This window comes from Atractosteus spatula, chromosome 6, assembly GCF_055471065.1.
Source record: "Atractosteus spatula isolate fAtrSpa1 chromosome 6, fAtrSpa1.hap1, whole genome shotgun sequence".
In the NCBI taxonomy this organism is placed as follows: Eukaryota; Metazoa; Chordata; class Actinopteri; order Semionotiformes; family Lepisosteidae; genus Atractosteus; species Atractosteus spatula.
Window position 1 is genome coordinate 21342430 of NC_142711.1, and position 14658 is coordinate 21357087.

At 39.5% G+C, this 14658-nt stretch overlaps 1 protein-coding gene across 1 annotated transcript in view; it reads left to right on the forward strand.

The window, feature by feature from the left end:
* Nucleotides 1-13867, forward strand: part of jcada (junctional cadherin 5 associated a) — a 42581-nt gene extending 28714 nt beyond the window's left edge. The window contains exons 3-4 of the mRNA XM_088919305.1: nucleotides 2231-6168; nucleotides 10916-13867. Of these exons, the coding sequence (XP_088775431.1) occupies nucleotides 2231-6168; nucleotides 10916-10950 (3973 nt within the window). The 3' untranslated portion in view covers nucleotides 10951-13867. The remainder of the gene's footprint in view (nucleotides 1-2230; nucleotides 6169-10915) is intronic.
* Nucleotides 13868-14658: the final 791 nt, after the last annotated feature.

Sequence of the window (14658 nt, forward strand, 5' to 3'; positions counted from 1 at the left end):
AATCTATGTACAGCATGTACACCTATAGTGATAAGTGAAACATTAAGTTGCTCAGTACTGTATATACTGTATACAGTATAATCAGTGCAGGGAAGGAGGTTATGACACTGGGAGCCTGTACCTTTCTATAGTGTTTCATGTTCAAAGGCCTCAATATAATCAGTTTGACATTTGCCTTCTTCACTAAATGCTGACACATTTCCTAGCAGGCCAACCTTAAGTTTCTGACAGGTTTAATGGTATGCAGCAAGGCTAAGGCAGGTCTGCCCTGTGTTCAAGGGTCTTCAGCTGGGCTGTCTCTCTCTCTCATGTCATAGAGCTTCACTTGAACATGCAGGCAGGGCAGCTACTGCACCAGGACCCACTGAAATGAAGAGCAATTTAAAACCAAACCAAACCTGCACGGCAATCTAGTTCATTTAAGGCGAAATGAGTTTAGTAACTGGGAATTAAGAGTTGATACTTCAGTGCATTACACATGCTTCCTGTGAATTAAGGTCAGGGTTGTTTTATATGCAGATTGTACTGCAGCAGACTTCCAGTATCACATCTTCAAGGCAGTCAGAGAGCTGACTCAAGCAATTCCATCAGACTTGTGCTTGTTCCCCCTCAGGGACTCAGGGAGCAGACTCTGTAAACTCTCATGGAAACTGTATTGAATGTGAATTGCAAAAAGGGTTTGGAATTGTATCCTTCATTGCGTGTGTACAAACTGAAAGGCGTGTTATGTAACATTTGCAAACTTACATTACTCTATAAGCATAACCAATGTGTATCTTTTTTCCTCAGGTTTTTCACATAGGTATGAGCAATGTTTAGGCTCAGGGCTTCCTGATAATCTATTAATTTGTACAGCGAGGTGGCAGGTTGTGTTAATCTCTTTGTAAATAGATATTTTGTGTGTTCGTTAATAGTTGCAGTTACCTAAACACCAGCTCGTACTTTGGCTTGTCTTTAGAAAGGATTACATATTGTAGGAATAGAGACAAATTCATGTGTGTAGCGAGCAACTCAGGCAAGAATGCGTTCGTTTTTTGAATGTTTGATGTGTTTTTGTTTATTCCATAAAGAAATGGAACGGTACAAGAAAATAGAAACTGAAAACTGGAATGTGTATTTTGTACATTGTTTGCCGTATGATTTAATCTGTGTTTTGTCAGCACTCAAGTGTCATTCATGTAAACTGTAAACAGGATATTGCTTCACAGAGTATTTTCCTCAGTGTTTCTCGAATGTGAGATATAATAGTGGACTACCATGACTTTTTCCTCACATAAAAGCATAGAGTGAGTTTATCTCCCAGTAACTCTGTTGTGAATTTGATTCTGGTGTTTAAAAAGAACAGAAATATATTCTCAAAATAATGAATGACTCTTCTGCTGTGATAGGAGTTCCAGGTCATGTCAGGACAGTTAGTGATGTTTGTTGTGCATTGCTGGTTTGCTTCTTTAAGCTTCTGATGTAAATCTGTCTGATGCTTTCCTAGACAGAATTTATAGATCAGACTTTTGAGAAATCAAAGAAAAATTTAATGTAAAATACTCTTTGAAGCTCTTTCATACCTGCATACTGTAGGTCTGTTTTCATGTTGAAATAACTGCATGAAGAATACTATTTTTGTAAGGGAAAAATGATTATCATATTAATTTGTTTTTAAAAATAAATATGGATGTTTTTTTTTTACTTTATGCCCACCCAAATCAGAATTGTTAATTGTCTCATTATGTCTTAGTTGACATTACAAATCCCAGTACCCACATTGAGAGCTTGAGTAAGAATAGACAGCTCCCCCATCTTGGCTATCCACTGAGGCATTTATCAGCTGATATACAGTACTACAGGCTACACTCATAGGGGTTCAGCACCTATTGGAGGAGTGGCACATCCCGCACTAATGTCACCATAAACCTGCTAGTATGCAGGAAGCAACAGAAGGTGTTTGAGAAGAGTAGATAGGAGCCCCAAGAGCTTTGTCTAACTAATTTTAACCCTACCCGTGGAGAGAGCAATATAATCAGCATTTTTAAATCTTTCTTTGTTATTGCATACAACACAATAACAATGTTATTACATATGTGATATAGTGAATCTTTAATACCTACAGAGTGCTGACCTTGAATTAGTCCATCCCCTTCTCCAGCCATAACTGCTGATTCCCTAGATCTGTTTAATATTTGTTCCATGATTTGTTCTGCCACTGTTCTGATGTGGTCGTTTGCTTTCTTTAAAGGCCCTGTGATGGACCGAGGGGAATGTATTCTGCTCAGCCGAGGACACAGAGAGATGTGGCCTACTGGAGGAGACGAGGGCAGGACTTCAGCGTCCTACTGGATTACACAGACAGGGGAGAGAAGAGAGGAAGTAGCTTCGCAAAACCAGAAGGGACGAGAAAGGCGCACGAGCTGCCTGCAAAAGAAAGAAGAAACGACAGGGAGTGGTGGGAAGAGAGTGCAGGTTTGAAAGAGAGGAACAAAGTGCAGGAGAAATGGAGGATGGCAGGCGATAGGAAATGGCAAAGTCTGGGCACAGAGGAGTGGAGGCCCGCTGTGGGCATAGGACGGCAGCTGTCAGATGGCGATAATGACAAGTGGGCACAAGATCAGCGTGGCATGAAGGCGGAACTAGGTGCCGGTCACCCGAAAGCCAAGGGAAAGTCACAGTCTCTTCCAAGAGTGCTGTCACCAGAGAGTCTGCAGTATGTTGACATGCCTTTATCCAGTCAGGACGTGTTTAGTAGCCAGAGGATGAATGGGAAATGTTCAGATGGACCTTACAGTAAGTATCACGAAGAAGTGGCTGGCAGAGAACCGTGGACTGAAAAGTGTCGGGCAAGTGGTCACCCTGCCCTTTTACCAAAGCCCAGGTTTAGCAGGCCACTCAAGCCTCCATCGTATGAGGCTCACCAGCAAACGAGGGGGAGTTCTGAAATGATAGCTGGAGATCAGGAATCCAGATCAAAAGACAAGGTTTCGTATTTCTGCAAGAGTGCCGAATCAAGGCAGGACTTTCTTCCATATGAACCTCCAGGGTCAAACATGGAGCCTCCAGTTTATATACCTCCTCCGTCTTACAAAAAGCCCCAGCAACAGAAAGGAAGCCAAAAGAATATCAACGAAGTGTCTGATTACAAGTTCAAGAGAGAAGTGCAGCAGGTGCCAGAAAGAAAGGATGCAGGGAAGTGCTTTTCCAGACAGACAGGAAACTCTTGGATTGAATACCAGAAGGACAGAAATGTACCTGGCAGGAAACAGATGTATCCTGGATACATAGATGACCATCTGGGATGTGTTCAGTACATACCCTTTGATGATCCGCGTGTGAAACACATTCAAGGAGATCTATGTGGAAACTCTCTAACTGACTCAGACAAAATCAAAAATATCAGCAAACGGATTCCTAAAGTGTTAGAACAATCTTCCCATGATAGTGCCTTTTTTCCCCCTGAGGGACTATTTTTTGATATGGACACAAGCAAAAGATCATTTAATGAACATGACAGTGGCAGTAATAGTGGTTTACACAAAGAGAGTGGCAATTCAATGGACCAAAGCTGTGTTAAGTATGAACAAGAGCGATCAAATGCAATTTATCAAAACAGAACAGCCAGGCAGATGCCAAACATGGACCAAGGTTTCTCTGAAAGTGTTACCAAGGTAAAAAAGTTTGAACCTAGTATTGAAGCAGAAAACAAAAGAAATACAAAGAAAAGACTCAATGAGACCATATTCTGCTTAGTCTCTGTTCCAGTTCACTTGCAGCCGAATGGTGATAGGTCAGATCAGAATAATAATGAGAAAGATCTGAGCCATGTAGAAAGTTCCATTGATAAAAGTATTGGAAATCTGCAAAACCAAAGTCTCCTAAGCACATCGTCTACTGATTTAGAGTTACAAGCACTTACTGTTGGCATGATGAATGACAAAAGCCTCAAAAAAACACAGCAAAGGAAAGACACAGATGACACGAAGTCCCAACAACCAAATAGACACAAAGAACTTAAATATTCTGGGTCTTGGCCTGGAGATCAGTACCGAGATCAGGAGACACAAACTAGCTTTCCTGAGGCTTCCAAAGGTGCCCCTCAGGGTTCTCCAAATAACCAAGCACAAATCCATAGCTCTCCTGCCTCTGAATCCACAATAGAAGTGAATTTAAGTCACGGATATGGGTATCCTATGAAAGGACAGATGCACTTGAACCCCTCCAGCAACAGTGCTTTTTCAAGGACAACGTCTTTTTCCAACCAGGTAAAGAGCACAGCTCTTCAAGTTCCACCCTCAGGAAATCTAGAGGAGAAAACCTACATTGCAGCAAAGAAGAGTGAAAGTAAACCTGTGGCCAGCAATGGTAAAGAAGCTTTTGGGCAGTTTCTCTTGAAGCCTGTTAGCCGTCGCCCATGGGATGCAATTGAAGAACTGGAAACTTTCAACAAGGAGCTTCAGGAACAGATCGGGAAACGAGCCAGCGTGGATAAGGCCATTGATGAACTTGACATGGCTTACAGAGATATTCTGGATTTAAACACTGTTAGCGCTAACACTGAATATACTAAATCACAAGTTTCTGACCATAAAAATGGTACAAGTATTTTGGAAGCACCACGCTGCAAACCAAGCAGCTGGAAAAACAGGTTAGAAAGCAGGAGTGCAGCAACAGAAACTGACTTCGGAGATGTTAGTGCTTTTTCACGACTTTCAAAAAAGACGGTAAGTTTTAGCAAGCCATCAAAAGAGGAGGTGTCTATGCTGCCCCAAAACTCCCCAAGTGACTGCAGAGTAGTTAACCAGGCTAACCTGCTTTCAAAAGAGTCCTTGCACAGAGATGTCAGTATTCCTTCGTGTATCTCCTCAGCTGAAGCACCGCGTGTCGCCAGACAAATGAAGCAAGATGCGTCAACTCACACAAACCCTCCCAGCTATGAAGACATATGTTACTCTCTACAGTTATCACGGGAAGCCATGGGGACAAACAGGGCACCTAAACAAGAAGACTTTAAACCAGTGGAATCTAAGTTTGCGAGCTTTAATGCCGTGTCTCAGACTTCAGTTAAAATCACTGGCCTCAAAAAACAGGAGGGCGTTCCTCTCAAAACGGAGCCTGACAGAAGGATAAAAAAAGAACACCTGGTTCCCAAACGCAGTGAGGACAAAAGTTCCAGCATCAGCAGTCAGAGTGATAGGTTTCAAGGCGATGAGGGCCTACATTGTAACGTCACCCGTAAGTCACTGGGGGGCAGAGATATGAATGGAGGATCATTTGTTATTGATGATGTTGTGGAAAGCGTCAGCTGGATGAAGCAGTTTTCATTAGCCGAAACGCAGCTTCCAACCAAGAAGAAAGCAGAGAGTGAGCAGAGTGAAGACCTGAGCAATCTCTTTGAAGTCAAAAAGGCTGAGGGGATTCCCGAGAACGAATCTATAGAGCAAAGAGCAGCTAGGATCTTAGGAATAGATGTACCGACTGAGTGTCTTTGTGTGGCAGAACAGAAAGGAGCCAAACAGGGAACAGAAGATCAGGTTACCACAGTAAACCGATCTTTGATGAAGGCCGTGTTGTCTGAAGAAGGACTGGAGCGTAGTGCAGGTGGAAAGGTATCGTGCCTGAAAGGAAAGCACGAGGAGCTGAGCCCACATTCCAGGGTGCTGAAGCGGCAACAGCAAGAAAACGGTTTAGCAAACTCAAGGAAAGAAAATAGCTCCTGTTGTACGCTGGAAAAAAACACTGTAGAAAACAACCTAAAGATTGTTCTCAGGAGCCATGACATGTCATCGGAAAAGCCACTGGTCACTAACGCCGAGGAAAATATGGTCCAAGCCTCCAGTTGTGATAAGAAAAGCAGAGTTGCCTCAAGAATGATCGAAGCCCTGCAGGACAAGCTGGCTTCCTCCCCCAGCCGCACAGTCATGGAGCGTATCATCCGCATGAAGGAGGTGGATTCGGTCTCACGCATGAGGCGCCTCAGCATCAAGAGCTCGGACTCGGGGGACGAAGCCGAGAGCGAAAAGTCGGCCAAGCAACCGGAGGAGGCGGAGGAGCTCTTCACCTTTACCACTCGGCAGGAAGCACGGAATGGTGCTGTCGCCAAGAGAGAGATAACTCTGTCCCAAGAACGCCATGTTTCTTTGAAGGGCAGCGAACTGCAGGACGATGAGGTCTCTCCCCCTTCAGGTAAGCGCTTAGGCAAGCAGCTGAACATGTGGGTACCCAGCTGGGACATCTTTGACGTGCTCTTAAGTGCAACAAATCCCCCAAATTGTGACATTTTGCTTCCATTTTAGCGACCTGTGCACAAATTAAAGAGGCAAATGTAACTAGAGTCAATAGGTGTGGAAAACAGGAATACAAACATTTTGTCACTTATATACATTGTGCTGGATTTATTGGGAGATAAAACACGAAGCAAATGTTGCATGGGACCAAAAAGCCTTAGAGGTTCCCTTAGAGCTGATCCAAAGTCACAGTTAAAGTAAATTAAATTGTGTTAATACTTTCTCTGGAAGAACTATAAAGCAGAAGTGTTGACCTTCTGACTCAAGCTGAATTTCTTACTGAATGTGCATTTTATCTGTTGAAAAACAACTTAGGGCTATTCTTTTTCATGGTTATTTCTTGCCAGTTTGCCTGCTTTTAAAGCTGTAATTAATCACTGCTAAGTCTTTGACTATTTAATGGTGACTATTACAGTACTAAAAAAAGTAGAAGGAGGTCTTGGCAGCTTCAGAGACAATGCTTGTAATCGCTGCTAATTCATGTTGTTTGAACAGGATGTGGTTTCCTCTTGGTTTACAATGAACTCCAAAACATACACATGTTCAAAACATTCAGTATGTTAAACCAAAAAAAATAATAATACACATTCAGAGATTAAGGATACAGTGAAAGCTAGTCAGTAGTAACTTCATTCAATATTGCTGTAATCAGATGCCCTTTTTACTGTCACCGTCCTCTCTATTAATATTATGAAGTAAAAACAGATAAATGTAACTAAGATTGATAGCTTTCTGTTTTATCTTCATTAATTATCCATTGCATGTATATCTTCTGATATATTATATAATTTTATAATATCTAATATAACATACAGTAGGCAAATGTCTATATCTAGTTTTGCTGGTGAATGAAAACCTATGTATGAAGTATGGTGTGAGTGTGCTGTATGAAACCTTCCAACTGGCTTAGACAGTAACGGGGCTCTGTGGTCCAGGTGTTGCTGATGTAAGCCTGGGTCATGACCATGATTCCTCAGGCAGGAAATCTCACAGGTGAGTGTTAGGCTTGAGGCAGTTGGTTTCCTCAATTTTTCACGACAACAGCACCCCCTGGTGAGTTTACACTGATGTCTGTGGGAGACGTGCGTCTTCACAGCAGTGGTACTGACACTGCTGTGTGGCGCTGTGGAACTTGTAGCGAGCAAGCATGGCGCTCGTTGGAAGGGATTCCACGCATGTAGAGTAAAAAAGTCCACATGGATTGACGACTTTGCATTTCAAATTGGGTTGATATAAAATGGAAGACAAATCGAAATCAAGTAAAACTTGTGAATATGTGTTTCAGAGTTATCTCTACTTCTGAGTGTCTCTTCTGATTTTCGGTTTTAAACAGTCATACAATTAAGAGTCACAGGACGACCTTGGCAGATTAAATCACATCGCCAGAACAGTCTCCTGTCTTACCTGCCCTAAATCCTTCCATTAACCATTTAAATGAATAAAAACATTTAGAAAACAAGCAGCTTTTTACAGTGCAGCCTTATCAGTGTCCACAGATAGCTGAAAAGCCAAGACAAAAGAGAAAAAGGAAAAAAAGGCAGTGCACAAGGCAGTGACTTGCGCCTTGACCAGGAGGATAATGGAGATAACCTACATGAAAGGATCAGTGTCCAGACAGGGCCAAAAAAATCAATAAGCCAGGCAGTTTGAGTTGAGTGTTTTGTCTGCCAAACATATGCTCAGGCCTCTCTGAGTGCTGCCAAAAATTAAACCAGAGATCATTTTCAAATCGCTTGATAATATGTCCTTGTTCGCAGACCCATTACAGCCTATCCTACAGCTGCAAAAGGGAGTTGGTCATGTTTGTTTTTCAAATTACAATAAATAATTAAGTTAAGAGCAAGGGGTTGCAATTATTACAAAACAACTCGTTTTACATGCCAGAAAACTATTAAGAGACTAAATTGTTGATATGTTTTGATCAAAGGTGTATTATACAGCAAACCAACTGTAACATTAAATATTCGTGATCCGAAGACTGATTTTGTACCATTTTATAATCGGATTACCTGTCTTATCAGAGTGAACTAGAGTGAACCGGTTGGTGAAGTCTTCAACACCCAGACCAATTACAGACGGATCAAATACGATTTTTCAGATAGAGGGGTATTACCATCTTTGGTAGATGTGTAAGAGTGCAAGACTGTGTAATGTGTGGGGATCCGAAGAAAAGAGAGTTTTAGGAGAATGGAATCTTTTTGGGTAAAACAAGATGTAATACGATATAGGCCTATTCTGATGACTGTGCTATTGCTCTATGATTTTCCTCATCATTCTGTGCTCCTAGATTTGTTTATTATTTGACCGCATTTGTACTGTAAGTGAACATTATTATAAAACTAATTCCGACTTATTCTTGAGTGCACTTTTTCATTAGATCTTTAGGAAATCGTTCATCGGCAATGCTATTCCTCAAAACACTAAAAGGACTCATACTGTACATTAAATCAGACCAAATATTTAAGACGGAGTATTAAATGATTTATTGTATATGATTTATTGTAATCAATATATTGTAACTGGTGACAAAACTGAGAAAGCATTGGCCCATAATTTGCAAATGACAAAGGCACATACCAAGAGCAATAGTAAGGCTAGCCAGATACTGTAGTAAAATCCCCTCAAAATTGAATGTTAGATTTATTACATTTTAGGACTCATTCTACACATCAGTAATAAGACTGAATTAGTTAATTGGAAGAATTAATCTAGCTAAATCAAGGTGATAGTTGATGGATTAATCTGAGTTTTGTTTTACTTTTTTTTTTAGATTAAGAGGTTGATAAATTGGTAAAGATATTTACAGGATCCCATAAGGAAGGATGCTTATGTAAAGGCTTCATGCTTTTATCTCTGTTAAGAAAATACAATAAAAGTTCCCCTGAAATGTGGGAGTTGTAGGCCTTTTTCCTTGCTAAGCGAATATGCACCCAAGAACCATTGCCCCCCTAGTGAGGCACCAGTATAGATTTACAAGTATTAGTAGATCTTAGAAAACAGAAATGTGAATAAGACAGTATTCCCAAACTAAAACATTTTTGTTAAAGACAACATTTAATCATTGATCAATTAAAATTAAGGTGTTAAGCATTTTCTTCATACTGTTTTGGAGCAAATTATGAATCTTTTTGAAGATTTTTTCTAACTTTTGAAAACTTTTTCTAAAAATGAAACATAGACATTGTGGGGGTAATGAATAAGATAGCCTCATAAATATACAAAAGGCAGAGCAAAATTGGTAGAGCTTTGAACTATTAGACAAGTCAGATTTGTTATATGTATTTTGGACTGAGCCTTGAGAGTATTTGAAGTGCTGATGTGTTTTTTGTTGTTCATTTAAAAAAACAAGTTTTGCATGTTTGTGCAGTATGTAAAGAGGCATATAATCATATATGAAAAAAGGAACATATGCTGTGCTTTGCAAACAAGTAATGATAATTCCAAGGTTCATAGCATTGTTTTATGTGTACAGTACGTATATTGTTACTAGTATTAGAGGCACTGAGATGTCATTGCAGGTGGAAAAAGGATTTTGCTTTTCTGCACAAGTTATGTGACAGTCTCCAAGTGAACCTGTTCTACAAAAACAGAAAATGAAGATGTGGATTGGCCTCAAAAGTACAGTACTGCTGTGGTGAATCAGGAAAGGTTGAACCAAGCTAGAACCTTACCATGTCTTTGCCACAAGAGGGAGCTCTTGGCTATTCTGTTTGAATTTTGGTGAAACAATACATAGTAGATGCGTTTTTAGATGCTAGGAAATTATGAAATTGAATAATGATACTTAAGTATGTTTTGTTTGCTTTACTAATCAAAAGCTACACATCCTAAGGCCTTCTCCTATAATGTAATAGGAAGAATATGCACTTCTCAGTTCAGAGATTTCTAGGATATTGGAGTTAAAATGCTTGTAAGGAAAGGGGGACTGACAAAGACCATGAACCATGATAAAAATTAAACCAAGTCAGAACAGTGTTTGTTGGGACAGAAAATATCAAGTACTTAGGAATGCAAATTTTGGTTAGATGATTTTATGGAAACAATATTCTAAATCATTGTTTTGTAGCACTCAAGACGCATGTGGTAAGGTTGTAGAAATCTTGTTGAGAGATAAGAGTCATGGAGACCCAGTCTTAAGTCCCTTGCTCCCAGTTCAGAGTGGAGGCAGTTCACTGAACCTGGAATAGACACAAGACACTTTAATGTCTAGTGTTAATAAAGGCTGCCTTCAAACTTTGTTGCAAGCTTATTTCAATGTGTTTATAAAAAAATATTAATACAACATGATTTACACCATGTGGTTAGCATTGCTGCCTCACAGATCTGAGACTCTGGGCTGGGTTTCTGGGGTGCTGTCTGTGTGGAGTTTGTATGTTCTCCTCGTGTTCATATAGGTTTCCTCTGTGTGCTCTGGTGTCCTCCACAGTCCAAAGACATAGAAATAGGTAAACTGGCTTCTGGGAAAGCCGGCCCTGGTGTGAGTGTGTGTGTCTGCCCTGTGATGGACTGGTGTCCTGTCCAGGGTGTATCCTGCTCTGCACCCTCTAATGCTTCCTGGGTTAGGTTCCAGCTCCCCCATGATCCTGAATTGAATAAAGCAGTTAGAAAATAAACGGATGAATACAACTTTTTTCTTCTGTTTGCAGATTCCTATGATCCCAGCAGAGTTGAGAGAGTTTAGAACAACAAGGACTGCGCATCTGACTGTCATTTACATCAGAGATTCTGTTCAAGCACTGTGACCTGGCTGCCCACTGTAATGCCTTCATTTCATCTTCCTCTAATGAAAATTGCCTTCTTCGACCCAGGAATTGTTACTTTCATCTGGTTTTGTGATGAAAGTGGTGTTTCACTGCCAGTGGGGAACAGCTCTCTCGGCCAGGGAGGCTCCAGGCCGTGAGAAATGTTTCCTTTTCCCATTTTCCAAACTTTGCTTTTCATGGACCAACTTATGCAATGCTGTAATGAAAACATAACAGTTTCAGCCTATTCCCTAACAAAAGCAAAACACTATAAAATGTGATTGTTTCTAGATGTGGATGCAATTGTATGAATTGCTAAAATATGAATGTATTGTAAGTGCTTGTATTTTCTAAATTAAATGGTCACAGAAGAGGATGATAATGGGAATTGCTTTGTTACAATCAGCAATGTACATGCTGTTAGAAAGAGGTGCCTGGCCACTTAACAGAGTCCATTAATTAGGACTCCAGACATACGGGCTAGAAAACTGTTTATTTTTATAAAACTATAAATACTATTACCCATTCAGCTTGACTAAAAGTGTTATACTGTGCAGTATATCAAAACCCCACAGCAAACACTATTATTATAACCCTGGATTTTGGGAATTCTTGTTTATAGATGGAGAATGTACGTATAATAGCAAACAGATTCAATTTAAAAACACTGTGGTTCACTACATCGTCTCCTTAGATAACGCAATATTTGTTGTACAGAGCTAATTTTGTTGTTTCTGCAACTAATAGCCAGCAGCAGGACTGACCTCCAATAAGTTTTTGATGGAAAAAATAAATTGAATTTGTGTGTGTTCATTTCGGGATAATGAACAATGTGTTCAGCATTTTCACCCAATGTTTATTTTTCTGTTATTTCATCAAATTGTTAATCAGTCTGCGTTATGTACAAAATAAAGTCTATTTTAACAATATTTTAAGAGAAATTTTGTATTTAACCCATTGTATTTGCCTGATTCAATTAAGCCTTGAATTATATTATATCTAGATTATATCGTTTTAGGATTACTAATATGATACGACTATATCTTTTTTTATATAATTAAAGCGCATATGAACAGATGAGTGCTGTTAATTGTGATTTGGTCTTCTATGTAAAGATGATTGATTCTTAAAATAAGTTTTTTTTCTGAACCTTTCCTCTAATAACTTTGTGAGTAGCTATTTCATTTGCTCACTATATTACAAGAAATAGGAGGCTTTCAAAAGTTCACTCTCTTCATGGATTTTATATGGTGATATCTCTCTTTATGAAATAGTACAGTTTAAGCATGGTCTTCACTGGGAAAAATCTATGAATCATTTTTCATGTTTAAACTTCATATGCTGGCATTGTCAGCACAGCACAGTCCAGTGTGAGGCAGACAGTAGATTTTAAATAACAATAGGTTTCTGAGAAGTTTCATTACTTTTCATTCTTAGCAGAAACAGAAAGAAATAAATGGATCTAAAATAGATCCAAACTCACATTAAAGGCGTTATAATTATGCAGCTAGCCAAACCCTCGTTATTACATTTGTTGTGTCGTGCGTGGCTTACTTTAGCAGCGCTCCTTTGTTAAATTCATATTCGTTCTTTCAATAGTATTAATATGGTTACAATGTCAGTAAATTAACATTTCTTAGAAATAAAAGATGTTCTGATTTCTGTTTTAGATGCGTAAGTTACTTCTATAGTTTTACAGTATAGGCTTTTGTGATATTAATATGGTATGCAGAAATAAGGATGGTATAATTAAAAACTATTAAAGTTGCTTTTTATTGGATTTTCACTATTTTTACTCATTACTCAGCACAATACTTGAAGCAGTATTTTATTCAAACTGATAGTAACTCTTTGCAATAATAAACTGGAATATTTTATATGGTATTACTTGCGGAACTGTATACTTTCAGATTGCTGGTAACTGGTTCCAGAAATCACTGGGAACACTGCTACTAATCTTATTGCTACTACTAATGGTAATACAGTAATAGTGAATATCCGTCCATGCTTTGTACACATAGTGCCACTAACATCCATCTTTATGCCTTTACATAGAATTTTGAAAACCTTGTCAGTGTAATCTGTTGAAAAGAGAGCAGGGCAAGAAACGTAATTTAGTGTTCGACACTTTTTACTGAATTGATTAACTAGCATAACAAGTGAAAGGATGCTTACAGTAGTCGTACATTGTAGTTGTCTTCACGTCTGGCTACTCCCATTGCTGGATGTTGAGGGGGATCTTGAATTTTCGCTTCTCGTTAAATTCCTGAAATCAGTGACTTGGAAGGCAGAGGTCTGGAAGACACTGGTGACACTTTCAACCTTTTATTCATGGGTTTCGGTGAACAGGACAGCCTGTTCAGACATCGTGAAAGGAGGGTGCTTGACCTTCTAGAGCAATCTATTTTTTGACCTTGGCTTGTCTAGCAGACTGTTGTATTTTGGTGTCATTAATATTTTATATTGCCACCACTGCGCAGCACGGATAATTTTGCACATCTTGTTGTAATATTTTCTATTTTCATACAAAATTGAAGTGCTTTTTGTATACACGGCGACTGTTGTTTCTTGCATGGATGAAATATGACAGAATTTGCCATTTGGGACTTTTGTCTACCCAATAAGCAAACCATTATCTTTCATACAGCATATTTTTATTTACAAAAATGATGCCAAGTATTTAAATTGACAAGCTACCAGGCTATTTTCAGAGTATATTAAAAGGGAACTCATTTATTTTTCTTTGAGGCACATCAATACCTTTGTATTTAAAACATGTACATAATATATTGGCATTTGATTGTGCTGCTGTTGTATAATAATGCAGATTATTCATAAATAAAGTATTTGCATGGATGTTGTGTTTGTTTTCATTTTTTTATTTTGCATTAAAGTGAATATGCATGAAATGACAGCATGTGATCTGGTTTAATACTGTATGAACATTTCATGTGTAAAATAGCAGAGTCCCTGTCACGGATGTCAGAAGGGACGAACTGTGGAGAGGCAGTAGAGCGGAAAAAGACCCACATGCGTAGCGGCGGAATGGGGGGTTAGCCCGGGCTCAGCAGTTCAGGAGTGCCGTATAGAAACCAAAGCCCTCAGGCAGCGGACGTGGGACGACCTGGATGCTAGGCGGGTCTCAGGACATCCGAACGTCAATGCTGAGCATAGGTGAATCAGTGACCCGGAAATATATAGCCCCAGAGAGAGAGACACAATGGAAGGACAGCAAAGCGCAGGAAACTAGGGACAGGACAGAGTAGGAGTGCCCTCTGGCTGCAAAGGGCATGACAGTCCCACTATACAGTATTACGTTTAGCACCAGCATAAAATAATGGGCCACTTCCTCACGGTTCATCTGAATGGGTATAAATGTCAGCCGTCAGGGTGAGAATTTGAACCCAGTGTGTGGAGTTTGCTTTTCTCACATGTGTATTTTCTGCCAGTGTTGCATATTTAAACACAAAAGGGTTCAGTAGAGAACAATAGAGACTTGAAAACCTAACCTGTTTGTCTTGGATATACCAGTTTCTCTCTTATTTCTGAAGAAACGTTTTTCTGTTGCACCAAATAAATACTAGTGTTCTTAAAATGGACTTTTTAACATTGTGAAAAGAGAAATAGTCCGAACTTAAAAGCACAGT